The sequence below is a fragment of the Sorghum bicolor genome, chromosome 3 (genome assembly GCF_000003195.3).
Source record: "Sorghum bicolor cultivar BTx623 chromosome 3, Sorghum_bicolor_NCBIv3, whole genome shotgun sequence".
Lineage (NCBI taxonomy): Eukaryota > Viridiplantae > Streptophyta > Magnoliopsida > Poales > Poaceae > Sorghum > Sorghum bicolor.
Window position 1 is genome coordinate 69,400,452 of NC_012872.2, and position 26,328 is coordinate 69,426,779.

The 26,328-nt window shown below is 45.9% G+C and overlaps 3 protein-coding genes across 7 annotated transcripts; all 3 read right to left on the minus strand.

Annotated features, from left to right (window-relative positions):
- LOC8061477 (cytochrome c) lies at positions 2,643 to 4,609 on the minus strand. Its single transcript, XM_002458831.2, has 3 exons — positions 4,327 to 4,609; positions 3,599 to 3,732; positions 2,643 to 3,031 (listed from the first exon to the last, which is right to left on the minus strand). Exons 1-3 carry the CDS (start codon positions 4,436 to 4,438, stop codon positions 2,939 to 2,941), a joined length of 339 nt encoding a protein of 112 aa, XP_002458876.1. The 5' UTR covers positions 4,439 to 4,609; the 3' UTR covers positions 2,643 to 2,938.
- LOC8061478 lies at positions 6,673 to 9,057 on the minus strand. Its single transcript, XM_002458832.2, has 2 exons — positions 8,774 to 9,057; positions 6,673 to 8,233 (listed from the first exon to the last, which is right to left on the minus strand). Exon 2 carries the CDS (start codon positions 8,112 to 8,114, stop codon positions 6,924 to 6,926), a length of 1,191 nt encoding a protein of 396 aa, XP_002458877.1. The 5' UTR covers positions 8,115 to 8,233; positions 8,774 to 9,057; the 3' UTR covers positions 6,673 to 6,923.
- On the minus strand, positions 13,331 to 19,201 carry LOC8061479 (protein WVD2-like 7). 5 transcript variants are annotated; one of them, XM_021457016.1, is made up of 10 exons: positions 18,821 to 19,201; positions 17,097 to 17,220; positions 16,271 to 16,954; positions 15,511 to 16,002; positions 15,239 to 15,300; positions 15,047 to 15,142; positions 14,861 to 14,948; positions 14,211 to 14,291; positions 13,917 to 14,011; positions 13,331 to 13,796 (listed from the first exon to the last, which is right to left on the minus strand). In XM_021457016.1, the coding sequence occupies exons 2-10, from the start codon at positions 17,166 to 17,168 to the stop codon at positions 13,772 to 13,774; spliced, it is 1,695 nt and encodes a 564-aa protein (XP_021312691.1). In that variant the 5' UTR covers positions 17,169 to 17,220; positions 18,821 to 19,201; the 3' UTR covers positions 13,331 to 13,771. The 5 variants fall into 5 exon arrangements, with proteins under 5 accessions (XP_021312691.1, XP_002458878.1, XP_021312689.1 ...); XM_002458833.2 differs by having other exon boundaries at positions 14,211 to 14,300; XM_021457014.1 differs by lacking the exon at positions 18,821 to 19,201 and adding an exon at positions 17,947 to 18,415.

The window sequence follows — 26,328 nt, forward strand, 5'->3', positions numbered from 1 at the left end:
GGAAGGAGAGGAGCACGTGGCTCCATGTGGGGCACGGATGGAACAAAACTGGAGGAGTTACCACAAAATGAAAATAGAAACTCCATGTGTGAGCTCTCTTTGTCAGTGTGATACCGTTCTGGTTCTTTCAGGGGCATCAGCAAATAGTAGATGCTCCGGGTCACCTGGTGCGATTCCAACTGCGTGGCTGCAAATTCAGTCTTACACCCGAAATTCAAAATCTTTTCGAGATTTCACCTAACATTGTATCTTGCGGGATATACATAGAGTGTTAAATATAAATAAAAAAATAACTAATTTCACAGTTTATCTATAATTTATAAGATAATTTTTTGATCATAGTTAGTTCATAGTCAAATAATAATTACCAAATACAAATGAAAATGTTATAGTACCTAAAAACTTTTCACCTAGATATTTGGTTCCAATACAACAGTAAAAATGGGGGCTTTGTCCTCGGGCATTTGGGTTTTAGATTCTTTTCGAACGATGGCTGCATATGTTTTATATATTAAAATTGTAGTTTTAATTTGTTACAATTGATCTAGGTATAATCTGCAATTTTCGGTTTCGAAAATAAAAACTTGTTAGATAAACCGCAAACTTGATAAAATCGGATATGTAACGGCACCGAAATAATTATTTTATATAATTAATAAAGAATGTAATGGTACTTAGTTGGTATCATAAATATTATTATCTTATCATATAAATTTGGTCAAATTTGAGATGCTTTACTCTCTAAGACTCTTGGAGTGACTTATAATTTAGAATGAAAAGAGTAGAAACTAGTAGATAATGAATCCAAACAGAGCTTTAGACTCAAATTTATTCATGCGAAATGAACCCAGATAATGAATCCAAACATGATCTTAGACTCAGTTTTAGGCCTTGTTTAGTTCCCAAAAAATTTCAAGATTCTCCGTCACATCGAATCTTGCGGCGCATGCATGAAGTATTAAATTTAGACGAAAACAAAAACTAATTACACAGTTTGCCTGTAAATCACGAGATGAATCTTTTGACCCTAATTAGTTTATGATTGAACAATATTTGCCACAAACAAACGAAACTGCTACAGTATTCAAAATCCAAATTTTTTGCTAACTAAACAAGGCCTTATTCATGCCAAATGAACCCAATGCAGTGCGGGGACAACATGACACTGCAGGACTCGGATTGTCCAGAAAATGGTGTTGATACCGATTACAATTTACATGTCCATGATATGGTCACGGCCACGAACAGAGACAAGGCTCATGTGCAGTGCATGGACTAAAATTTTCTATGCAGTACATGGCTGTTCCTTTTTGACATATTTCATTTGTATGCGGGTGAGAGTACTTGGACATGTTCTACTACTAGTTTGCGCTTAACGTTGCATAGGCAAGGACAACATTTTGCATAGAGATGGACTTTAGTTTTTTTTCCCCCTTGCAATTCACGACAGGTGTTCTTGTTGATTTTGAATCCATGTGCAAGAGTGTACGAAGGAGTATATCTTGGCATTACAGTGTTCCTGATTTCGCATTGACAGATTAAATTGAAGAACCAGGCTCTTTCTATGCAGAGTTGTATCAACCGATTAAACGTCTTATTTTTCAGCACTACTTCAGCAATACTTTTCAAAGATTTTTCTCTCACAATAACAACATAAGCAACACCAGCAACAGCCAAATTTTAGCAAAACGAAGAGCCACGCTACAGAAAAACACGAGCACTAGTTCAATTTAAACTTGACGGGAAGGAGCAGACTGCACCCCGCTTTTTTAATTAAGAGGATGCAGGGCTCAAACCTGGGTCTCCTGACTGAAAACAAGCTCCAGTAACCAGTCACCCACGAGAGCACCTACAGCACTAGTTCAATTTGACAGCCGCGCTACAGAAAAACACGAGCACAGTTCAATTTGTCAGTCTTTGTGTCTTCGGCATCGTTTTGTCGTTTCTCGTGATGTGGCAACCACAAATCTGATTTTAAGTCGTCCCAAACAAGCCTTACATCTCATGATGACTCACTCGAGAGAGTAAACCTACACACGAGGCCTTGGCCATAGAGCCATGACGGATTTAGCACTTGTTCCTATTCTCGTATCAACCAACTGGTTCGAAAAAACAAGGCCCTTCCTAGTGATTTCTAACGACTGACCAAACTGATCATGAAATCTCGATACATCTCACAATGATTTGCTCGAGAGAACACACCTACACATGAAAGGTGACACACTGACACTAGAATTTGAGTATCATGGGAAGGTCAGGTATACCGGTATATGGCTAAGTTACTAAAAAATCTGTATATTTTATAAAAAACACGCATGGTAATTCACAGAAGAGGACATCAGTAATATAATTTCGAATAGAACCGATCTGGGCATGGACAAGAATTCAAGATGCAGTTGCACAGCTATTTTTCAGTTCCCAAACAGGTCACAATTTTCCCAGTACATATACATAGTTAGTCTCCTACCACAGTTTGGCTTAACATTAAGAGCCCATTTAGGAGAAGAGAACTGCTCTTAGAAATTTTATGATTTAGTACTAAATCCTAGGGATTAGGATCCTAAGACCCCCATTCTCCAAACAAGGCCTAAAAGATTATATAAAGTCATAAGGAAAATCAGATAGCTTTTCAGAGATAGCAATTGAGGAACGAACATGAAAATGTAATAATAAAGGTATCTTAACCTTCCGAAATGTGTGTTTGAATGCTCATCAGGTCAAAAGTATTATGGTGGTGTCACATTTCAACCACTAATCAAAAGCTCGTCTGGGGCGTTTTTCCCCAACAATAGACAAAACAGTTACAGAACTACCTGGAGTTCTTAACTTTCTTGTTCATCCAACCTGTCAAATTAAAGTAAATTTGTATCATTATTTTAACTGCAAAAAGAATTGCTGCTCTTCATCTTTAGAGCCACAGCAGTCAGCAGCACCCTCATCAGGCAGTGGCATTCTTCAGGTATGCAATGAGATCAGCACGTTCCTGTGGCTTTTTCAGTCCAGGGAATACCATCTTGGTTCCAGGAATGTACTGCATAGGGAAAACACAATAGTTTAGTAAATCAAAGGGAAAATTTCTCATTTAAGGAATTGACCCTAAATCACAATGGCAGTCCACAAGTCAAGAGGGAACGAATATGACAATTGGTATGCAAAATGATACGGATCATGTTTGGTATTGATGCTTTCACAGCTAGCATTGGCTGACCAGTGATCAAACACTAAAATGGGATAGAAGTATTAGTTTGTTCTCCAGATTATTAGAGTAGCAAATATCACTGATTCATGAGTAGGACATTGTAGACTGAAAACAGACAGAAGTATAATAAGCAATCCCAGGAGCAAGCTTGCAGGGTGCTATCAATCCAACTGAGCACAAATCTTGCAACCCATTCCATACTTATCAATGTGCTCTACAGCAGGTAAATGGAATAAAACCCATCAGCCAAGACAGCAAGTGCCCGTATCTTATATTGTGGATATACATGGCAGAGCCGCACATTCAACATACAAAGCGGATGTGTGGATGGCAACATATGCTGGTGACACACTGTGAAAGGAATTATCAAGGTTTTGGGAGTGTGAACTCTAGCCGTACCTTCTTAGGATTAAGCAGGTAGTCATACAAAGTGTTCTCCTCCCAAATTACAGCCATGCTCTTGTTAGCTGTGGAGTAAGAGTAACCAGGTGTTGTACCAGACTGCCTCCCAAATAGACCATTCAAATTAGGACCTGAAAGGTATCAACACGATTATCATTGCTAGCTTCAGATGGTTTGAATGCCAAGTCAAGTCAGTGAAATGCTATAATAACATTAAAAACCAGCGTGCGCTTGACACTGCAGTATCCTGAACAGCTGAAGAGTCCATAGATTACAAGGACAGGCAAAACAACTGTTCAAAATCTTCAGGCATATACAATAGGACTCGATAAAAGATTTATTGGCTAATTAATGTGGACATTGGACAGCACCACACAATGTCACAATCATACAATGTTTTTGAGTTCTATAATGCACGAGCCTAACAAATTAGAGATCAAAAGGAAGGGCTTCGGACTATCTCGGATTAGCGACCAGAGAAACGCGCATCTGGAATGCAATCGCGTGTGATCTAGGATAATCACAACTAAGCAAAGCAAGCCTCCATCACCATCAGACCGCCACGCAGAACGAGCTACGACTACGACTACGACCCCGGAAGCAACGAGCCGTTCGAAAAACAAAAATCCGTATCGGCGTCACCGTCACCCCTTGAAAACAAGCGATCGATCTACAAAGGCATCAGGTACAGAGAACTACTCTCAGGGATTGGCCCCGGCGCTCACCTTGCTTGTGGCCGGCGCCCTTGTCGACGGTGTGGCACTGCGCGCACTTGGTCTTGAAGATCTTCTCGCCGGCAGTTGGGTTCCCCGGAGGCGCCTCAGAGAACGACGCCATTGCTGCCGAGCACGAAGCAGGGGGGACCTGGGCTAGGGTTAGGGTTCCCGTTCGCACGCAGTTGGAGGCGGCGGTGGCGGTGGCGGCGGCGGAGACGGACGGCCCTGTTGCGGTGTTGCGTTCTCTCGTTTAAAGGAGACGATGCTCGATGCAGCAGGCAGGCACACACCGCGTACGAGAAACGCGAGCGGCACCCGGCTCGTCAAGTTACCATAATGCCCTTCCGTCCGTTCGCGAGTATACGGAGGCTCGACTCGGGTGGAGCGGGCCCGTATTGGGAATGGGGTGGCGCCGGCGGGCTCGCGCGCTGTGTCACGTGTAGCTGAGCGGGGAGGTGGGCCTCCGGACGCTGCGTCGTGGGCCTAAATCCATGAGGAAGCTTATCAGCATAAGAGGCCCAGATAATTTTTCTCAGAAAAAAAAAGAGAGAGGCCCAACTGATGTAGGAGACGAGCCGCCCCACCGAGGCACCGAGAGCCGCCGGTGCAAATGTGCAATGGCGACGTCGCTGCCACGGGCAGGCAAGCCGCTCGAGAATGTCGTCGACAAGCGCACGAGCTCCCCACTTGTGCTAGTGCAAGCTCACTCTCACACTTCCCTCGATTCCGCAGGAGAGGAGAGTGAGATGCGCGTCCAACTAGGACGATTCCACCCTGCGATCCACCTGGGATTGGGAGCCCGGGGACCACGCGATGATGGATCATCGTCATCACCAAAGGGGAAAAAAAAAAACTCACCGTTTCTTTAGGACAGTTTGGAGTGCTCGATGATTAATTAAACAAACGGCATCGGGTGATTGATTTATCGCCAGACACATCCATGCAGCGCTAGGACGAGTTGGCTAGTGTGGCGTGCTAAGGAAACGCTTGTGATGCTCCCAATGCACATGCAGTCTGTACTACGCGCATCCCATCTCATGCGTTTGCAACTTGCAAAAACTCTGGTTTCATGTGTCTAATACAGCCAGCTGCGCGCCCACATGAATTTCTTCGGGATTTAACTTGTTTTACGCAGATTCAACAGCCCGAACACACACAGAAGAGAGAGGTGGAAGAAACAAGGCGCCGACAGGACATCTTGTTGCGACATTTGCCCTTTGGGATGTTCGTTTCAGTCAGAGGACTTTCCCAGCTCGCCCAGTACAAGTAGTAACGTTCACTTTGCTTTGCTCCTGTTTGAGTGAGAAGTGATTCCAAAGAGTAATCGAAACACACAGACACAGCGCAGCCCCCACAAACCTAATCATACCTACCCGACCATCAAAAAACACACATCACATGCACTTTAGCAGTAGCGGTACTACACTAGAACTTACTTAAAAACAGAGGCGGCACGGCCTGTTGAAAAAAAAAACAAGAACGGGGTTTGTTCGTTCGAACTTATCTGCCAGAGTGCCAGTCATTCATACTTTCAGGATGATCGAATCAGGAGTAGCTCTGGTACTAGCAGAACGATTCAGGCATCCGTTGATGTACTGACAGGAACACTAGTGCAGTAGAAAATTTGGGGCAGGACAGAAGCCAACGGCAAAAATAACACACGGCCTGCACTGTCCAGTTGACTAATTCCAGCGGGGAGGGCTTTGGATTCCAGGCAACGGGCATCTAGATCACGCATAAACATTTTTATTCACACTAGAAACATCCGCAGACCTATGCATGCATAGTCAACAGGCATAAAGACAGGAGGGGGTGAACCGCGACGAACGCCAAGCCAGCTCACGACAAAATCCTCGCAAAGACAAGCTGTCTGTCAGCTAGGAGCATTGCAGGTCTTGGGCCCTTCGGCCATCCACATGTATATACTGATATCAAATTCATTGAACATACAGGTGAAAATGATACACCAAACCAGGGTGAAAAACAATTTGAAGTGAACTTCAATTGCTATTTAACTTGATTTGGTCACACATTTTTAGTTACCTTGATATCTTCACCGTTAAACTGTTTTTCAAATAGAAAAGAAAGGGCTGAACAGATATGGAAGGCCTTGGTGGTGGTCCTTGGTCCTTACCCAGCATATATATACTAAACATCTCCCAACCGATTTATATCCGGCAGCCCCTGCTTTAATTCAAGGCCAAGTAGCAAATATAATATACTCGTCGCACAGCTGTCGCAGAGAGGAACAGCTAAGGAATAAGCGACACAGCAGAGGCCCATTCCAGCCTAGTCCATGGTGTAACTTATTGGCTAAGATATTATGAGTTGTGGAGCAGCAAAACCAACCAAAAGTGAATTCCAACTCAGCCTCTTCCAGCCAATGCCAGAGCACAGCTCATCAGCCATTGCAAGATCTAGCTACTTGCTACTTTGATAAATGGAATTAGAGTACTGGGCTAATGATGAGTTAAGCTACTTGGAAAAAACTTTACAAAAACCTTTTGATTGCCACAAAACTGTTATCATTAAGGTAGTAAGAGGAAAGAGAAGGGAAAAAAGGGGGAGAACATAGAAGAGGGGAAAAAGGCACAGGTGAATACTTCTTAGTATCTAGGGATTTCCTTGAGAGGGAGCATCGGCATTGCTGCGCTTGGCGAAGAGCCTGAGGGTGATCCAATATGGACACCACTGCGAGATGAGAAGCCAATCTCATCTGTACCATCCTGCTGAAGCTGGTCTTCTCTGATCATTGTGCGGAAGGATATGGATCCCCGCTTCGTTGAAGTGTCAGAATTCCGCTCAATTTCTCGGAAACTCTGGTTGGCCACAAGTGATGCACCTTCATAGTAGTAATCATCATAAGGCACCATTTCTGCTATGTCCCTCTGGCCTATATCTCGGAGGGCCAATGAATCAGCTACAGGGTAGTAAACCAGTAAAAGTATCCCAACAGTTGTGCATGACAGCATCATCAAAAATGACAGGAAGATAATACCCTCAAAGGCAACATCTCCTGGCTTGGGCAGCACTGAAAACCCGAGGAGAAGCACCCTGAAAGGAAGGAAGCAGAGCACTGACACCATCAGTAGATAAACCCTCCTTCGCAGTGACTTGTTAATAACCAAGGACAGCACCCGTGATCCAACATATGATACATAGCTCATCAGGAAAGCATCTACAAGTCCAAGAAAAATGGTGCCAAACAATGGGTAAGTGCAAACACTGGTATCTCCAACCGGTGAGTACGTCCGTATGAAGTATTTAGCAATCTTCCTTCTCCCAAGATCATGGTTCTCATCTCTAACAAACTTTGGCCCAACAAACACTAGGATTGCCTGCACTGAGAACACTGGAATGCAGAAAATCAACATGTAGGCCATGGTCTTCCAATTCCATCTTTGGTTTAAAGTGCCCAGCTCCTTCTTTTGTAACGAGCCATGGAGCAGAAAAGCAAATGCAAAGAAGATCCCTGGCTCTGCAAACCCTAGATTGGAAAGTATGTACACATCACATATGTTCCTCTGCCATGTTAAGCTGGAGAACAACTTTTTCTTCAAGAAGCTCAATCTCACTATCTCACCTACTCCCCACCAAATTGTGATCAGAATCAGAGCAATGCGAGTCACCCATGGGCCGTTAAAGTAACCAAGCGGAAGGAAGGGGGGTCCTCTCCGAATCCGACACCTGAAGTAGACTGACTGGAAAATGCAGAAGAGGCCCAGAGCAGCAAACAGCGCAAACAGTGCGATTGTCAACACACCGAATGCATCGGCAGCTACTCTGGTCAGGGGCATCACCCGAAGCACAGTTGCCACGCATGCTCTCCGCTCGCATGGACAGCACAATGGCCCACAAATACCATATACTCAGCAGCAGCCTTCTCAAGTCTCAGCAATGGCCAGCTTCTAGAGGACTGCATTCAACAAATAACTGTATAAGATTAATGACAACACTAGAGCATATTAACCAAGACTTAAATATACCAAGAAAGCAATTTTGTCTTCACCCCCACACACACCTCAATCGCAAATTTCATTTGATTTAAGCTGATTATACCATAAACCTCCAGTGCTCATACTAGGACAAATCCATTAGTGATTATGTGTGCAGTTAATACCGTACTGAAGTACATAATTTGATCAGCTGAATTAATAGGCACTTAATCTAGGGCATTTAAGTTGGTAGATTACTTGAATCAGGCAATCAGCTAACTAAAAGCTTTACCATTTCCGCATTAAAACACAGAAACTTTTTAACCCCTCAACATTTCAGAAATACTAGCAAGAATAGCACTTGTTAACCCTTAAATACTCCAATAAGCAACATATTTGTTCGTTCCCCACGGGTAAAAAGGCTCAAACCCAGACCGTTAACCACCTGAGTAAGCACTAGATCACCAAGAGAAGTTGCCTGAAAAGCTTAGGAAAAACTGCTCAAGCTCCAAGCAAATCACCTCAGCGAAGGCCGGAGGGCGGCGGGGAGCGCCGCCAGGGGCCTCCCGGCGCGGAAGCTGAGGCAGCCGAGAAACACCACCGAATCCGGTGATTCTGATGACGAAGCGGCGTCGGCGGCGAGGCGAGGTGGGATCCGGCGGCGGCGGAGGTGCAGGGGAATGGAGCCCTAGAGACGGAGATGGAGAAGTGGGGGAGTGGGGAATGGGGGAAGAGAGAGGGGGGGAGGAGGAGAGAGAGAGAGAAAGGGAGAACGGGGCGGGGAGGAGAGAGAGCGGAGACAGAGCGAAGAAGAGGAGGGGGGTGCGAGACAGGCTGTCTCCAGTTGTCCTGCGGCTCGGTAGTCGCCGAACCTCCAGCCTCGGTCGCCCCCACCCGAGCCTGCGTGGCACCCAAAAAATGGTGCGTGCACCAACACATTCCACCAAATTTCAAGCTTCTTGCATTTGCCAATGGTTATGTTTTCGTTGCATTCAACATTGATGCTCTTGAACGTGAGACCGCAGTGGCTGAGGGCTCTTTAGTCTTCACGGTAAGGCTTCATATACATCGTGCTTCCTCCATTCCAAAGTAAGGACGTGTTTGGTTCTTAGTCTTAGTTCACCGAACCAAACTTCTAGTTACACCGAAGCTACGGTGGACAAAACGTCTGCCATGCTTTTGGCGAGAGGAGGCGACAAAATCAAACTACGAAGTTGAGGCACGTGTGCGCCCTGCCGAAGTTATGGCGTGAAGTAAACACCAGCACAACGTGCCTAAGATGTGGTGAGATGAGTTATGGCGCGGTAGAGCTAAGAACCAAAAGCGCCCTAAAATGCTTCTATGATTCAAAATTTATTTCAAATTAATAGGTACATAGGTCATATAGGATATTGTATCTATCTATGGCACCAGCATGATAGCACAACTGAAACACCAAGTTCGTGTGGGACCAAGAAAAAAGTCCCATAAAAAAAAGGAAAGAAAATAAACCAACAGAGATTTTCTCTAGATTGTGGAGGCTCTCCAGAAGCTTTGTTAGTCCTCATCTTGTGGCTATCTGTCTGATTGAATCTAGAGTGTAGCGGACGCTAAGCATGAATGGCAAGCACAATAGCTACAACACCATGTGGATCCTTGGACTAACATTTTTATAGTATAAGGCTATTTATGTAATTTATCATCTTGTATTGGTTTTCGTGTCCAATCCTAGAAACTTATTTTGGAACATAGTTCATTATTTTTTCTGTTTTTTCATGTCCTAAAATACAAGGCACACGACTTATGAGCTTGCATAGGCTACTTATCTATACATACCACATTTATTACTAATTGTTAGACTCTTTCGTGTTTCATTAGTAGACATTAGATCCCCTCACGTGAACTAGTTACATGTACTACAGTGCTAATACTTATGCAACCATCGTTACTTAGACTCTTTCACATTCTATTAGGAAACATTAGAGCCTCTCACGCGAGTTGGGTATACGTATTAGTACTCTTGCAACCCGCTACTTGCATCTCTCTCATACAATGAGTGTTACATTTCCACTCACTCGCACTCTGACTACATAGGTGATGATGATAGCAAAGAACGTGTCAAAAGGAGGCTTAAGGATAGGCAAGAAAATTGGTCATGAGACAAGGCGGCTAGTCATGAGTGCTCAATGTATGCATGCATCGATGCATGCAACGACAAGCCCAACTAGAGCTCCCAATGCGCAAGCGTTGTGTGACTATGTCTTCTTCATGTGAATTGAAGCTTTTGCTCGCTTGTGATCATGGGCCAAACTGAAGTTAACGCAGTTACCATGTATGGATGCATGGTGTTATGCAGGAGAAAAAGTTAGCAGGGGAAAAGTTTTCCATCTACATGTGTGGAAGGAAAGCTTGTAGCTAAACTCTCTTCTCTTGATCTTGGCTTCGAGGGATTTAGGTCATGTATACTAGAATCGAGGAAGTATATATCAACTTTCCCTTTATACTTTCATTACTTATTTATATCAAATCGCCAACTTGACTACAACAAATGGTCAAAAAAAAGTAAGCCAAAACATTACTAGATCCATGGAAGAGTTGGTGCATCCAAGGGCGATGAGTGGTGAACTCATGAGCTAAGTACCACAAAAATAAACTAGTGGCATGAAGTTGTAACACCCGGCCCAGGGCTTAATAGTATTAATAGAAGACTTATACCAACAAGTTGCAACTTCTTTTCCGGAAGCCCATCTCGAAAGAACTCTAAAGTTAAGCGTGCTTGGCCTAGAGCAATTTAGGGATGGGTGACCGACCGGAAAGTACTTCCCGGGTGCGCGCGAGTGAGGACAAAGTGTGCAGAAAAGACGAAGTGTTGGTCTGTGGGGACTGACTATGTCCTAGAAAAGCTGCCAGATGTAAGCGGACCCGGCCTCGTGGAGGCGGGACGTTACAGAATGGTATCAGAGCCAACCCTCGCGGTTTCACGGGCGCGTGTGTCGCAGTTGCGCAGGCATGGTGTGCATGGCTGGTGTGGATCCGAAGTGGTCACACAACATGGCATATGCGCTGGCACTGGATGCACGGACGTGGCCAAGAGGGACGTTCCTGGCTTGGGGTTGATCGACGAGGACGTCGATCTCTTAAGGGGGTGAGGATGTAACACCCGGCCCAGGGCTTAATAGGATTAATAAGAGACTCATACCAACAAGTTGCAAGCCCATCTCGAAAGAACTCTAAAGTTAAGCGTGTTTGGCCTAGAGCAATTTAGGGATGAGTGACCGACCGGGAAGTACTTCCCGGGTGCGCGCGAGTGAGGACAAAGTGTGCAGAAAAGACGAAGTGTTGGTCTGTGGGGACTGACTATGTCCTAGAAAAGCTGCCAGATGTAAGCGGACCCGGCCTCGTGGAGGCGGGACGTTACAGAAGTACTAGTATCATTTGCTTAAATCGACAAATTAACTCTAAGAGGAGCGAAGTAGTGGATAGATAGAGCCGCGAATGAAGGTAGAAAAGAAGCCTCTATAAGCACATCGTGGCATCAAGATGAATCAACTTTGTTACATCTTAAATTGGTTATATACTTCACTGCTAGAGACAAAATCTATGAAGATGATAAAGTGGACATGATGTTCTCATTGACGAGTCTCTTGTAATCCTATTGATAAATCAAAGTGATATTGAAGCTATGAAAATTAAGTGGTAAGTGGCATGGTAGATAGAACATCACGTCTAGCCAAACCGAAAGCTTTTCCTATTATTTGGTCAGGTTTTTCTTAAATATAGTGTATAGATATTATACACATAAAAAATCCGACCAAATAATAGGAATAAGAACAAAAAAATCCAACTTGACACCATTCGTAGTAGCGGCTTAATTAATACCACTTGTAACACCCATTTGTATGCTACTTATGGGCTTTTGGACTTGAGAACCGCGGACTCGATACCACTTGGAATACTTGCATACCACAAGGCTGATGATGGTGATCCCCCTATGTCCATGGGATCACAATATTTATGCTTGAGCTCCTTCGAGACTAAGGTGGAGGAGATGCATGTCTCGGGCATTGTAACAGCACAATACTCTTGGCAATGTGTTTAGGTAATAAAACAACATATATGTTATTTGTACACATTTCATTGTTGATTATGTCTTGCGCTGCACTTAACTACTGTAAGCCTGTCTTTGCTGCGCGATAATGCACTGTGCACCCATTATTCAGCCGTTCAACCGGGCTGCAGCTGCAGGATGCATACCGAGTCTGCTCGCTCAGTTGTTAATGAGAAACGCTAGCTAGGTCCGTCCAACGCGACGCGACGGCACCGCGGCACGCACGGAGGCACGTCCGCACGTATATATCGCAGGTCCCCCTGGCCATGGATCTGCGCTCCGCCGACGGAGGCAGGCAGCGCTGGACGGAGGCGGGGGATCCGCCGGCAGTCAGGCAGGCAAGGGCACTAGTGCATCGTCGTCGGTTCACGGCCCTTTTTCGCTCATCAAATCTTTCACAGCCTTGCGAGCCACGGTTAATCATGGGCGGGCGCTTTGGCGAGAGAGGGAGAGCGCCGACGCGGGTATCATTGGATGCCTCCGCTCCGCCGTGCCGTGCGGTCCTGGGGGGAGACGACCGACCCCAACCTCGTACCGCCTGCACGCGGGATGCATATGCATATGCCATGCCTGCGCTCGGCTCAGATCCCGCCCGCATCTTTTCTGATCGGAAAGCGCTGCTCGTCGCTCCTCCCCGGCCATGCCCCCCTGACGCGCGCTGCGCATCCAGTCGTGCCCTGTCGGCTCGGCTGTGCTGCCTGCCTGTACACGCGGGCGGCGGGAGAGCTTCCCTGTTCCTGCCAAAGTGCCAAGCGTGAAGGGGACGGGGCCAACACCGTCCCGTTCGGCTGTGCTGCCTGGTTCTGGGCTTCTGGCAGTTTGCGACACAGCAATTTCGTAGCCTCAGCCAGTGAGCATTTTAAGCTTCCACGCAAACAGCCTTCAACTGGGCATGGCCCCTGGGGATGCCTAGGCCTCTCATTTCATCATACAGCAAAATTTCCATGCTTTTGACGACCAAAACAACCGATGAAAACAGGGAAAGTTCAGGTTCATCTTAGAATCAAAAGGTTGCCAATAACCCTTTCAACAACAAAAAAAAGAAGAATCCGACAAAAAAAAAAGAACTAAGAAAGAGAAAAGAGGGCTTCCATTGCTAATGACATACATAGATGTTCACAAATTTTGGGCTGAAACTTACTTTAGCTAAACCGCGAATTTATTTCCAGGTATTTACACTGTTCTAAGTTCCTTGTGGACAACGAAACTAGGCACCGGTGGATATGATACGCGCGACTACATACACTAGACTACACTTCGGGACTAGCTGCTCTGCAAAGGAAGAGACGGAAGAGACGGGCCAACGGAGGTACTGAGATTTTTTACAGATACTGAGGTACACCATACAAAGGAAGGCAAGTAATGACGTCGCTCAGATCCATCATGTTCTGCAGGCCACTAGACTGAACGGCTTTTCCTGCTCTACACTGCATCAGTGCCATTGTGGTGCTGAAGCCCTGCATTGGATGGATGAGATAGCCTCGGTAAGAATGCACGGATGTGAAAAGCGCGTATTTGATGAGATTGCAGCGAGGCGTAGTAAGATGGCCTTTTGGTGTTCATGATGAGTAGCATACTTTGGCTTTCTTCCGACAATCGATGAGGCACCAGTTGGTTTGCTTATCATTCGTGATGTCCGACGTGGTGGAGGTGGCGCAGGCGGTGCTGGTGGCTGCAAAAGTGAGTATGGCAAAAGGTCAAATCTGATGCGAAAACATCCTCACCAACAAATGAATATCTTAGAATTCCATTTTTTGTAGAGAAAGGAAGCTTTATTTCCAGACGAAATATTGATCCGGTCTCTGTATCTTATAGATTGGAATTCTAATAAGTCATAACGAGAATATGCTGTGATGTGTAGAAATTCATACATTTGGAGCCCTCGCCTTTAAGTTTCCAGTCTGCAAAGGAGTTGTTCTCTTTGAAGTGGATGCTCGAGATTGCACTGTCGCCTGAACGCCCTACATAAAAGTTGTTAGTAGCTGTTAGTGAGTACGATTTTACTGTTGATGCGAGATTTTACACTACTTCCACTACCCCAGTTCAGCTATAACTGTTTCCAGAAAGATGGTTTGCTAAGATTTGGTGGCATGTGGTAACCTATGACATGATAAAGGATTCTTAGAACCTTTTCCCAGGAGCCCTAAACTATGCAAAACCCAGACATCCAGCAACACTGCTGGGCACATCAGTATGCCAAATGTGATCAGGCTTATGTGTTTGCCGCTATGGCCTATGGCTACTACAAACGAACATACAGTTGGACTGATAGGATTTATCAGCATTCGGCAGAAAACAGAAATTAGCCCCTGAATCGAAATGTATTGTTTTTCTAAAGAATGATGAGATATAGTTCACAAAATTACCAGATACTAGGTGTTCAAAGTAATAGCGACTGCTATAACTACTTACATGAACAGGGTAAACATTTAGTTGAAAGTTGAAACTTGAAACTGTCAATTTTGCGTGACACACATGCATAAAAAGAGGCAATAATCATAACTAGATCATGAGCAATTACCTCTTTCTTTTTTGACCTAGAAATGGTTTCAACTGCTGGTTCTCCGGCAGTAGAACTGAAAATTTTCCTTGGAGGAAGGTTAACAGAACTACAAAACCAGAAGTTATAATCAGGAAATATGGCAAATACAACTTTTACAATCATATTTTATAAGCATCATTTTCCAACATTAATGCAGATTAGCACCTCGATTTCTGCTTGCCAGATGCTTGCAAGTCCATTCTTTTTGACCTAGTAGAATGGCTGTCCAATACTGAAGGTCCCTTCAGTCTGTTGTTATTGCTGTTCAATGAAGCAGGTAAAGAAACAATGCAATCAAAATCCGAGACATAAAACTAGCACTTCCAAGAATCTGTCAATTTGGTGTGTAGGAGTAACCTTTTTGTTTCCAGCTTGCCACTTCTAGCAGCATTGGGAGTGACAGCCTTTTTCGTATTACCCTGCATGAACATGTAAAATGTTATGTTTTGCTGCAGTTGAGCTTTCACATGATAACCGAGCATGTGAGTAAGCATCAGTCCAAATGAAGATGCTATGAACTAGTGATTGCCTCAAAGAAAAGATACTTCAAACTACAAATGCCACATTAGGTGCTTCAGTTACTCTTATGCTGAAAAAGTCTGATATGATGACAAAGGTCTGGAGCATACCACTGTAGTTGTTTCACCCTTCGGATGAGCCACAGTTGCTCTTGCCTTACTAGGCGTCTTCACATCCGTTCTCACAACACTATCTCTAGTAATAGCACGCCTCTCTCCTGTAGAGGGTCGACGTACAGCGGAAATATCATTATGCTTCGCTGCATTTTCTCTTTTGACGGGGAGTCTTTCAGAAGTAGAAGGTCGACGTGGTGTGGTGACATTGGCTTCCTTCTGTGCACGATCTCGGGTGACTGGGCGTCTCTCAGCAGTGGAAGGTCGTCGTGGGGTGGAAACAACTGCAGGCAATTGTGAATTCTCCTTGGCAATTGCATGTCGGTCTCCAGTAGAGGGCCGTCGCGCACCTGCTGAGGAAGGTCTTCTGAGACCTGTATGCTTGCTCCCTTCTGTAGGGCCACACATCTTCTGGGCTGCTGCACTTGACCTTTGCACCAGCTTAGCCTTCTGGTTCATACTTGTATTGGGCTTCATTGAACCAGGCCTCTGAAATTATTCATGTAAAATGTGTAATGAGTAACAACTTAATAAACAATTCATATTGGTGGGCACACAAGACAACATGCACTCATCTAGTTAGTGAATACAAATTAGTGAGCAGAGAAACACAAGTTGAGAGTGGAATCAAATAAACACCAATTCATTTGTACTACTAGTATGTATGTACTCAGAAGGTTATAGTGTGTGCAAGTAGAAAGCAGCAAAATTTTATATATAAGATAAACAAATGCAGAAACAAAATTCATGGTATTACCTCACTAGTGTAGTCCATAGCACTTTTTGAAAGGGTTTTGATGGATTTGGGTATTATCTTGGGACTGTGTCTGAGCCTGGAGTCTTTCTCAATAATTCTTCTAGGAGTCCTTGCAGCTTCATATGTGGTTCTAGTATCACCATGAACAGAACCAGCATTCTTCTTCCCTGCATCCATTTTACTGGTAGAACTGCTACCACGAACAGCTCCTCTAACATCAGTTTGCTGCAGAACACCTGATGAAGAAAGATTAGATGAGGAAAATTCTGTATCGAAGTTTTCGTTTCCTTGGTCATCATAGCACTGCAGTCCGTGCTCTGACATAGTTTCATGCAGAGCTTCTTCCACATAAACATCCACAGCAGCTCCAGATCCAGTGGGAGTTTCAAGATCAGCACCCTGCTCATCTTCTGCTGTCTGGCTAGAGTCGCTACCATCACCACTGTATTCCAGAATAAGTTCAGTTTGCTGGTTTTGCTGCTGTGAAGCCTTTAGTTCCCTGATCTTCTTGTAATACTCTTCAAAATAAGCCTTTTTCTGAGCGACTAAACCATTGAATTTTCCAAATTCTTCATTGCGTCTGTCATTAGTAAATACGGACCACTTCTCCCACGATAGTGACTCTAACTCAAATCTTCCGAAGGAAATGGAACCATGATCAAGTGTCTGAGATACAGATACTCCCTAACAAAAGTAAAGAAATGCAACAGAAAAGAGTGGTGAGACTACTAGCAGTAAAGTTGTCGAGAACAAAATTGTACTTATTCTCTCTTTTTAACCCAAATGAGCTAATTTCACATAGCATAAATAAACTATAAAAACTTACTTGAGGACCATCCCGTTCAGTTGACCCTCCTTGTGACCATGAAAAATAAGTTTGATTGACTTCCGTCGCCATTATGTACGGGGTGTCTAATTCATCATAGTTGGGTGGACTCTGCTGGCAAACCCTGAAAACATTTGCCATAACATTTAAAATCCAGGCATAACAGCATAGCTGAAAGTTGATCTATAATGCCAAAAACCGAAAAGGATGTTAAAAGGCGTTGTTTGGTTTGATTTGTCTTAAGATAATAAGATTCAGAATACATCAGTAAATCTACAAATAATAGCCAGGACAATGGAACACAAGGTTCTCAAACTTTTGCACAACACCACACCTGAGAAGTGGTAAAGAGCGCACGGTTCTAGAACACTAATATGAAATAATTTTCAATCACTGGAAGGTGGAAGCTAATACCATGAAAAATTTCATCGAGTCAATTCTATTTGAAGCATCAAGCCCTCAATCTCAGCACCTATCCTTTGCTTTTGGGTCAAGGTTTCAGACACAAAATTCCAACCTTCCACGCTGCAGGTGGATCCCTAAGCACGAAACCAGATACAGGCATACACACCCGGGAACAGCAGCCTTCTTCTCAACAACCCATTCACATGCCAACAACTCAAACGAGTTGCAATCCAAAGGAAAGGATAACAACATGTACAGGCAAGTAAAACAGAAGACAGACTAAAGTGAAATGAACAAGAAAGAAAAGAATACTCCTGTGGCCCAAAGAATCAGCTAGAGCACCGAAACCGAAAGTGTTTATTTTCTATCGCTGAAACTGAGGTTCTCGAAGTTAATAATTTATCACAGGACTGTATATGCAGAATCCAGCAACTTTCGGCCCTACCAGAACAAAACACGAACACAATTAGCGATCTGTTTAGAGCAAGGGAAAAGAAGAAGACTAGGCTTCTGGCCTACACAAGCTGAAATCAGGACATGTTCTATCAAGCTTCGCTGCATCAGTGACAGTGAACGGAGCAGAAAAGTAAAAGCGAAGGAAAAATATATATAGGAAGGAGAGGCCAAAAAAGGAGAAACTGTCGGTAATCATCAGAAGCCGTCAGATCCGTTAAAAAATGCGATCAAAGCGGGAATTTAAACTTCACCACAGAAAAGAAAGGGAGAGGCAAGAAAAGAGAGGCCACCACCGAGCAGTTACAGACCCCCAAAAAAAGCTGAGACTGAGAAAAGGGGAGCACTTTTGAAGAGCTGCGGCGCTCAAAAACAAAATTTATGTGAGACAAAAGCTGAATCGAAGGTCCAGCATCGACAGTGCATAATTCCAGCTTCTTCTACGGAACAACGACAGTCAGGCGAACAAGTTTATGAAATCCGAAACTTGGCAGCGCCAGAACAAGAAAAGATAAAACACCTGACCACGGCGTAGATGAATTGAAGGAAATCGCGCGTCGCTGGTCCAAAGCTTAAGGAAGTGTTTGGACGAGGTGTATTCCGTGGCTAAATTTTGGGGCTGTTCAAATTTGAACTGGATCTCCAAAGTTTCCAACTGAGCACCTCGGATCAAAACGGAAGGATACCAAGAACTGCTCATCAAAGCACCAGAGCCCGACAAAACTGCTCCGCATTGCAGAATTCCGCACTAGCTACCAAACACACCCGAACCAGCCGCCAAAATCCTCCGACTCCAAGCAGCGCACCCTAGTAGCAGAACCAGAAACCAGAGAGAATGACAACAGGGGTGTGAAATCCTCCATTACCTGACACCGAGGCCGCCGCATGGGGTTCGGGGGGATCCCGCGAGCCGCTGCGCTGCCGCCCCCCGGCTCCGGAGTCCGGACCAGACAAGGCCGCGGAAAGCGCAGTCGCCCGCCGGTCGCTGTTCACCTCTGCCGCCGCCGCCGCTGCGGTGCGGCCACAGCCACAGCCCACAGCCCACAGGGGGGACGAAGCGAAGAAGGCAACAACGCAGGTAGGTAGGCAGGTGCGTGAGCCGAGGGCTGAGGCCAAGGCGGGGGCTCTTAAATTCTGGGCGTGATTAGCGCCTTCTAATGGCCGCCGCGGCCGAGCAATTACCACGGGCGATTCGTAGCGTGCTGTGCTCGCGGGAGGGAAAGGCTCCTCTCCTACAGCCTTCACTAGCGAGAGTGGAGAGCGTGCTAATAACGCTCGGCGCGCGCGCGCACGCGTCTCTGAAGGTGGGACCCGCGCCGGCGTGGGCCAGCCCATGACCTCCGGATGGTTATGTGATGTGAGAACAAGCCTTGGTGCGTTTTACATTTGTCATGGAAAATGATAAATATTGTTAAATGATAGCCATAGCGGGCAGCACAGAAAGAATTAACCTTAGTAAAGGTGACAGGTAAAATTCCGAACCCCTCTGTTTTTACTCCTATACACGAATGATCGATGCCTAGCAGATTGACCAAGACATGCTAAAGGCTACCACTAGCATTTGGTTAAGGAGAATGGCACTAGTTTTGAGTCGAACAGTTCTGACGCTGTGCAAATGCAAGGACACGAGAGGCCAAGGTAGGTTGGTCGAGGATAAGACTAGAAAGGATGCACACAGGCAGCAACAAGCATGGATCCCAATTATTGAGTCCATCTTTAGGGGAGAGGGAGAGACAATGACAAATAGAAAACTCTCTTTGAGAGGCTTCCTTCCGCAGCATTTCCATTCCCTGCCTTGCCCTACCTAAGCCCCTAATTTTTTCATCATCAGCTTGTCCATATCTGCTGTGTGGGGGCACCCGCTGGCCCGGCCAGCAGTTCACTTGTCCCTTTCCTTGCTTGCTTGGCCAGGGTAATTAAACGCAAGGTGGTTATGCTATGCCCTGCACTGCATGCTCCATCATCATCATCATCTTCTTCTTCAACTTCAAATGCAAACACGGCGAGTTCAGGTGGGTCCCCATGCATGTATGTTAGCTTCCCCAGGCGGCCTCAGATTTTAACGTCCAAGATAAGATTGTATCAGATCCAGGGCCTCTTGGTATGCATGGTAGATATACTACTACTAAAAGCTATATATGGAGTAGGTTTAACCTTTGATTGAACCGTGCCTTATACGTCTGGTTAATTGGATTGGACGACGACATGAATGGGTGCGGTGCGGTGGAAGTGGAACGATCCCTCCTCGACATTCCCGGGGCGCGGCCTAGGTTTGACACGGCGGGCGGCAAGAGCCTTTTTCGTGATGCAAGTCATATCCGGCAGGCATCACGGCAAGCACTAATCTCTCACGTGAGCAGCGTGAGCCAGATCGGTTGCCTTTCACGCTCGCCGATCGGCGTGATCGATCGATCGTGACGATTATCTTATCTCGTGTCGTGGGAAAATTAAAGCGCATGCCTCTGGTAAAAAGTCTGGTCTGGATCGATCTCGGGCGGGGGCGAGAGGCGAGCAAGAAAGCGACGGGAAAAAGGCAGCCCCGCGCGCGCGCGACCGGGAGGGAGCGGGAGCACGAGCACGTCGCGGGGCGGGGCGGGGCGCGCCACATGCAGCTCCGATCCGTGGGATGGAGATCTCTCATCTCATCTCTGGCACGAGGCGCTGTCGCCCGCCCATGTTACCCTCTCCGATCCGGCTCCGCGCGCTCCAGCGTAAACAAGCGCGCTGCGCGTGCAGGTTGTGCAGCCGCAGCGTGCGGGCACGCTCGCCGTCGCCGTCGCCGTCGCGCGGCGCCGTGCTCCTGCCAGTGGAGTCTGGACGATGCATGGCAGAGGTCGGGAGGAGTCCCAATCATGGAGGCGGAGCAGCAGCGTGGTACCGGTAGTTTGGTACGGTGAGGGCGACGTCACATGGCCCGTCCGCGGAATACTCCGCGCCCATAACGTGGCGTGTCGCCCATTGGCTCGCACTCGTGGGGTTCAGTAGCATGCCCTTCTCGGCTTCTCTGTTTGTTTGTCGTAGACAGTATTCTGAAAGCTCGTCAAAGGCGAGGCGGCAGTACACATGCGTGCTACTAGTACTCCAACTAATTAACCTGTTATTATTATGATTGTGAGACAGCCGAGGGATGTTCTGCCGACATGCAATGCAACCTGGCCGGGCATTATTCTTCCTTCTCCCGTCAGTAAAAACCTGCCTGCCGACTTGCATCGCATGCACCATGCAGTAGAAAAAAAAAAGGCAAGTGCATTGCAGGTTGCAGCTAATGTTGGGCTGGTCAGATCTGACGTGTGAGCAGCATCGCTGACGACTCACCCACAGACCCACTGGATGCCTGCGAACCTTGGCTAGGGTCAACATGTCGGGTCCGGTCCCACATGCAAGTGACAACAAGGGACGCTTACGAGCCGGCATGCAGGAGCAGGAGGACGTGAGCTCGGAGGGGAGAAGCGTCCAAGGAGCACTTCCCTGCGCTGCACATGAAGGTCACATGGCCTTTGTAGCCAAGAAAGAAGAAATGCGTCTGAGTCTCTGACCGACGAGATGCGCGCGCACATTTGCAGGAATCTTCCCTGATGGTATGAGTGTACGAGTACTCTCTACGCATTATTATAGCCGTGTCTCTGATCGATGGTCGTCGATCGATCAGCCAGGGATATCAAGGATCGAATAAAACACATGGCAGGGATCGAGAGCACAAGAGTATATTTGCCTTTGTTCTCCCATCAACCAAACAGTGGCCTTCGTCTCCGTGCACTCAGACACCATGACCAGTAAAGGTCAACGGAACCAGACCACTAGTGATAGTCAAACCTTTGTAGTCAGAATACTCAGAATCAGAATTCACAGTGCCTCCAATATCAAACCACCCATTAGTACTAGTCGTCCGGCCTGGTACGGCGACTGATGCATGCCTACATGTCACTTCTGACCTAGGACAGAAGGCACCGTGCTCCTCCGATCCAAAAAGTGCCGGTGACCGTACTGTTTCGTCACTAACTAACTCAACTAATCAATCAACAATCAGCAAGGCTAGCTTCAATCAGCTCACACAGACACAGGCCACTGCTGCCCGCGCCAACCGCTCGTGCTAGATGCATGTAGCTAGCAAGTAGGCCGTGCCCGCCAAACCAAATCATGCAAGGCTGTGTTGCCACGACACATGACCAACTCAACTGCCAAGAAAAGTACTCGTACTCCTTAGAGTAGAAACCTAAGTGCCCAATGGAACGCCGGCCTTGTTTAGTTCTAAATTTTTTTGAAAATCGACACCGTAGTACTTTCGTTTGTATTTGACAAATATTGTCCAATCATGGATTAACTAGACTCAAAATATTCGTCTCGTCAATTCTGACCAAACTGTACAATTAGTTTTTATTTTCGTCTATATTTAATACTTCATGCATACGTCTAAAAATTCGATATGATGAGAAATCTGAAAAATTTTGCATTTTTTTTGGAAACTAAACAAGGCCTTAGACTGATGAGGAGGAGAACGAACGAACTTTGCTGCACCTTGCGGCGCTTTTGGAAAGGACGAGGTGTGGTGGCCTGAGGGCGAGGCTGCCATTCTGAGCTGCCATCATCCTCTGCCTTTGCACTGCTGCACGAGCGGCTGCCGATCATTGGTCACTGCCGCTTTCCGATCGGTTTGGTCCATGCCACAAGAGGCTATTCACCTGCAATGCAATCCTGCATGATGCAAGGGGAGCCCGTGACTCAGGGCCAAGGCAGCCTCCATCCGTGGGAATCTAATCTATTGGCTATTTCGCTTTGTTGGCTGCCACCATCACTGCACTGGGCATCGCTAGATTTTTCCCATCCTCCTTTTCGAGCTAGCCTAACCTATGAATTTGCTATAAAATCAGGTGTACGTTGGAGACGAAAGAAGAATGGTGAAATTCATACGTGATCCTTAAACTTGCATATTAGTGTTATCTGGGTTCCCAACTCTTGAATTTTGATATTTGAGTCCCTAAACCTACGTTGTGGTGACATTCTGGTCCCCAACTCTTGAATTTTGATATTTAGATATTCAAACTTGTATAGTGGTGTCATTTACCCCCTCCCTCCTCCAGAACTTGCACACTAGAACACAAAAATTACCATACCATGTCATAGCCATTTGTGTGTTGCCGTGCAAGTTTGAGGACCTAGATGACATTGGCGTATAGGTTTTGGGATCTATCAAAATTCAATAACTAGGACCCGAATGACACCACCATACAAGTTCAAGAGACTCAAATATCGAAGTTTGAGTAATAGATGGCACTGTCATATAAGTGTAGAAATCGTCCATGAATTTTACTAAAAAAAAGAACAACACAAGACAAAATCTACTTGCCAGTTTTGTCATAAAACACATACAGTTGGCAAAAGTGTAGCTTATGAGCTGCGACAAAGCTTATTATCTATATACCTACATATATAATATTAAAAGGAGAAAAAAGATGATCCAAATTTTGATCCGTCACACTCTCTCTTAGGTTATACTTTTTCCTCTAACTGAGTGTGTGAAGCTGAAACTATTTGATAAAAAACATAAAGCAAAACTGGAAAACATGGAACAGAGCAATCTCAAACACTGTCTAATTATTAAAAAGTTGGGTTTATTAAGAGTAGTATAGCAACATATGTGCAAAACATATTTGCTAGTCCAAATAATTTTTTTTGCTAGTCCAAATAAATTTTAATGGACACTTTATGGGCGCCTAAGGAATATTCGACCGGAGAGCTAAATTTGCCGGAAAAAAAAGGAAAAAGAAGATAGGGGCGTGTGCAGCATGGATGGGGATAGGTTGTTGGGCCTTGCCTTTCCACTGGTCAAGAATGGGGTCCATATGTTTGCGTACTTAAAATTGGGTTCTTCCACTAGTTCCCTCGCCCTCCCATCGTCTATATCTATCTAACCTACTCTCCCCCAGTACGGCTCGATCCATATCTTAAGATAAAACAGGAAAAGATACGTTTTGCCATATGGATTTGGTGAGCACCATCATTCTTCACACATGCGAGGATCACAGCATATCTCTCCATTCAAAAGTCCCATTTGAAACCTCAGATCAAGTCGTCTATCTACTGTTGCAGAGACCATGGACAGTCTGAAGTCTGAACTAATCCATATTAGGATCGATGTACTAGAGGTCATGAACGGCCTGAATCACAGGATGACATGAGCATATATAACACCAGAATTTAAACGGCATGCCGCGTGAAAGTACTTTAGGTGCAGACCAGAGAGCTTCGATGCCTATCAGGAATCCCAGCTTCATTCCAAGTAGGATTAATTAGGCACTAGCAGCGCATAAACTTTGTGTCAGTGAAGTGGTTCCATCCGTGAATAGAACGTGCAGTGCAGCGGCCTTTTGGTTTGTGAAGTGGACAGTTAGCTAGCTTCTTCTTTTGCAGTTAGCGGGAGTTGGGATGGGAAGAGATTAGAAACAAGAACAGTGTACAGTAAGTGTGCCAGCCACCGAGCCACGTACAGAGAGCGGTTTGAAGAAGATATATAGTGCAATCCTTGTACATCACTGCTCTGGATGCGGGAAGCTTCATGGCTTAGCCAAACAATGTAATGTGATTGCTTGTACAGCAGTATACTTCAATCAGTAGACTGAATATGCGATGGCAAATATATCTTATAATATTCTTTAGACAATTAATAGTGTACTCCTAGGCCTAACAGGTGTATCAAATGAACATATGTATCACACGATGATACTCTCCACAGTTACTTCGTATGATGGTAAATGCTCTCCTTCTCCTTGGATTTATCTCTGTTCTTCGCACAGGGACAGCATTCATGAAGGGTGATAGCTGAGGCAGGAGAGGAGAGGTCTATGTCCATTGCATATCCAATGAATATCCGCAACCGAAAACATGGAGATCCATCAGGATCTCCTGAAACGTGTACCAGTACCACAAGCCATTATCGCTGAACCTGGACGGTTGGACAGACGCGACTCTTGCGGATGCAGGATCGTGCACTTTGGACCAGCATGCATGACTTTTCATTTGCTTCTGTTAAGATACGACTTGGAGAACATGAAAAAAAAACAAGAAATAAAGCTCAAGGTTTTTCTCTTGCAAAGAGAAGGTGGCGAAGAAAGTAAAAAAATAAAAATATCAAGCCTTGTTTTGAATCAAAGGAAAATTCGACAGGCACTGGTCTAGCACATGGAAGCTTGTTGCAGCTTACTAACAAGATCCGTGTCCGGCGTTATTGTTTGTTTCTCTAGCTAGCTAGGTGCAGCTGTTTGTAGGAAGACAGAGAGCCGAATGCGATGTACGAGCTACCAACCAGTAATAACACCGACCGATCGTACGCAGTAGTGCATTCACATGCAAAACGAAGGACGAGAAAATATAAATAGACGCAGGTCTTTTTGCGTCGTCCTTTCAGCTATAGATCGCCGCCCAATCACCGGTCTGGAAGATATATACGTATATTTTTTGGCGGCACGGTCTGAAAGATATTGCATTGCATATTCGTGATTCGTCTTCGAACGTTCTGAACGAAGATCGATTGACCTCGACAACCTACCTCGTGCACTTGGTTTGCCCCGTTCTCTTCTGTGTCGTCTCATCGTCTGCGACGCCGTGTGCTGTCCGCCTCAGGAGAAACAAGAGGAGACTACTAGCTACTCACTACTGGCAGCCCGGCCGTTCTCATTTGTACGGGCATCGGCTCTTGAGCCTTGGCTGCCTGCTGCGGTGTTGATGCACAGAATGCTGAGCAAGCCGACCGATCAGGCCAGTCTCAATGCAGATTTCATAAGAGTGTCATGCACATTAAATAGGGTGCCACATAAGCATAATTGCTGACTTGGCAGAGTCATTAAATAAAGGAGTTTCATCAGATGAGAGAGGAGTTTCATCTCCATGAAACTCCTGTGGCTCGGTTACCTAGTTTATAGTCTTGGTAACTGTGCCATGAAACTATGCATTGAGACTGCCTAACTAGCAAGGCGAGCTCAGACCAACTGGACCGGGCCTGTTTGTGCACGGTGCAGGGCCTTGTGCGCGGGAACAACAGTGGACAAGGGCCGGGGCGCGGCCCAGACATTCAGCATGGGCCCTGGTGCCGTGGTCCGGTCGCCACGTCCCCACCAACTGGCCCACCACGCACTGACCGGCTGACGCACGCGAGCCACACCACAGCCACTCGACATGCGGCGGGTCCCAGCCGCGCGCCCACCGACCACACACCGCCGCCACGCGGTCTTTTCCCGTATATGTGACCCCACCTGGCAGTACTCTGCGTCAGAAGGGGCCCGCGCGCCAGCCTCTAGTGCTTTGGGTTCTCCGCCTCCACCCTTTTTCCGCCCGTTTCCACACCACAAAACTGACCAAACAAACCGACCATTTTTTTTTT

Bases quoted from the DNA above. Each gene is read 5' to 3' on its own strand.
- LOC8061477 (XM_002458831.2), bottom strand. From the start codon at position 4,438: ATGGCGTCGTTCTCTGAGGCGCCTCCGGGGAACCCAACTGCCGGCGAG. The intron at 3,733-4,326 runs GTGAGCGCCGGG...GATACCTTTCAG, and splicing joins GGGCGCCGGCCACAAGCAAG to GTCCTAATTTGAATGGTCTA. The intron at 3,032-3,598 runs GTACGGCTAGAG...TTCCCTATGCAG, and splicing joins ACCTGCTTAATCCTAAGAAG to TACATTCCTGGAACCAAGAT.
- LOC8061478 (XM_002458832.2), bottom strand. From the start codon at position 8,114: ATGCCCCTGACCAGAGTAGCTGCCGATGCATTCGGTGTGTTGACAATC.
- LOC8061479 (XM_021457013.1), bottom strand. From the start codon at position 18,062: ATGCAGCGAAGCTTGATAGAACATGTCCTGATTTCAGCTTGTGTAGGC. The intron at 16,003-16,270 runs GTAATACCATGA...GAATAATTTCAG, and splicing joins CTATGGACTACACTAGTGAG to AGGCCTGGTTCAATGAAGCC. The intron at 14,301-14,860 runs GTAATTGCTCAT...ACTTTTATGTAG, and splicing joins CTAGGTCAAAAAAGAAAGAG to GGCGTTCAGGCGACAGTGCA.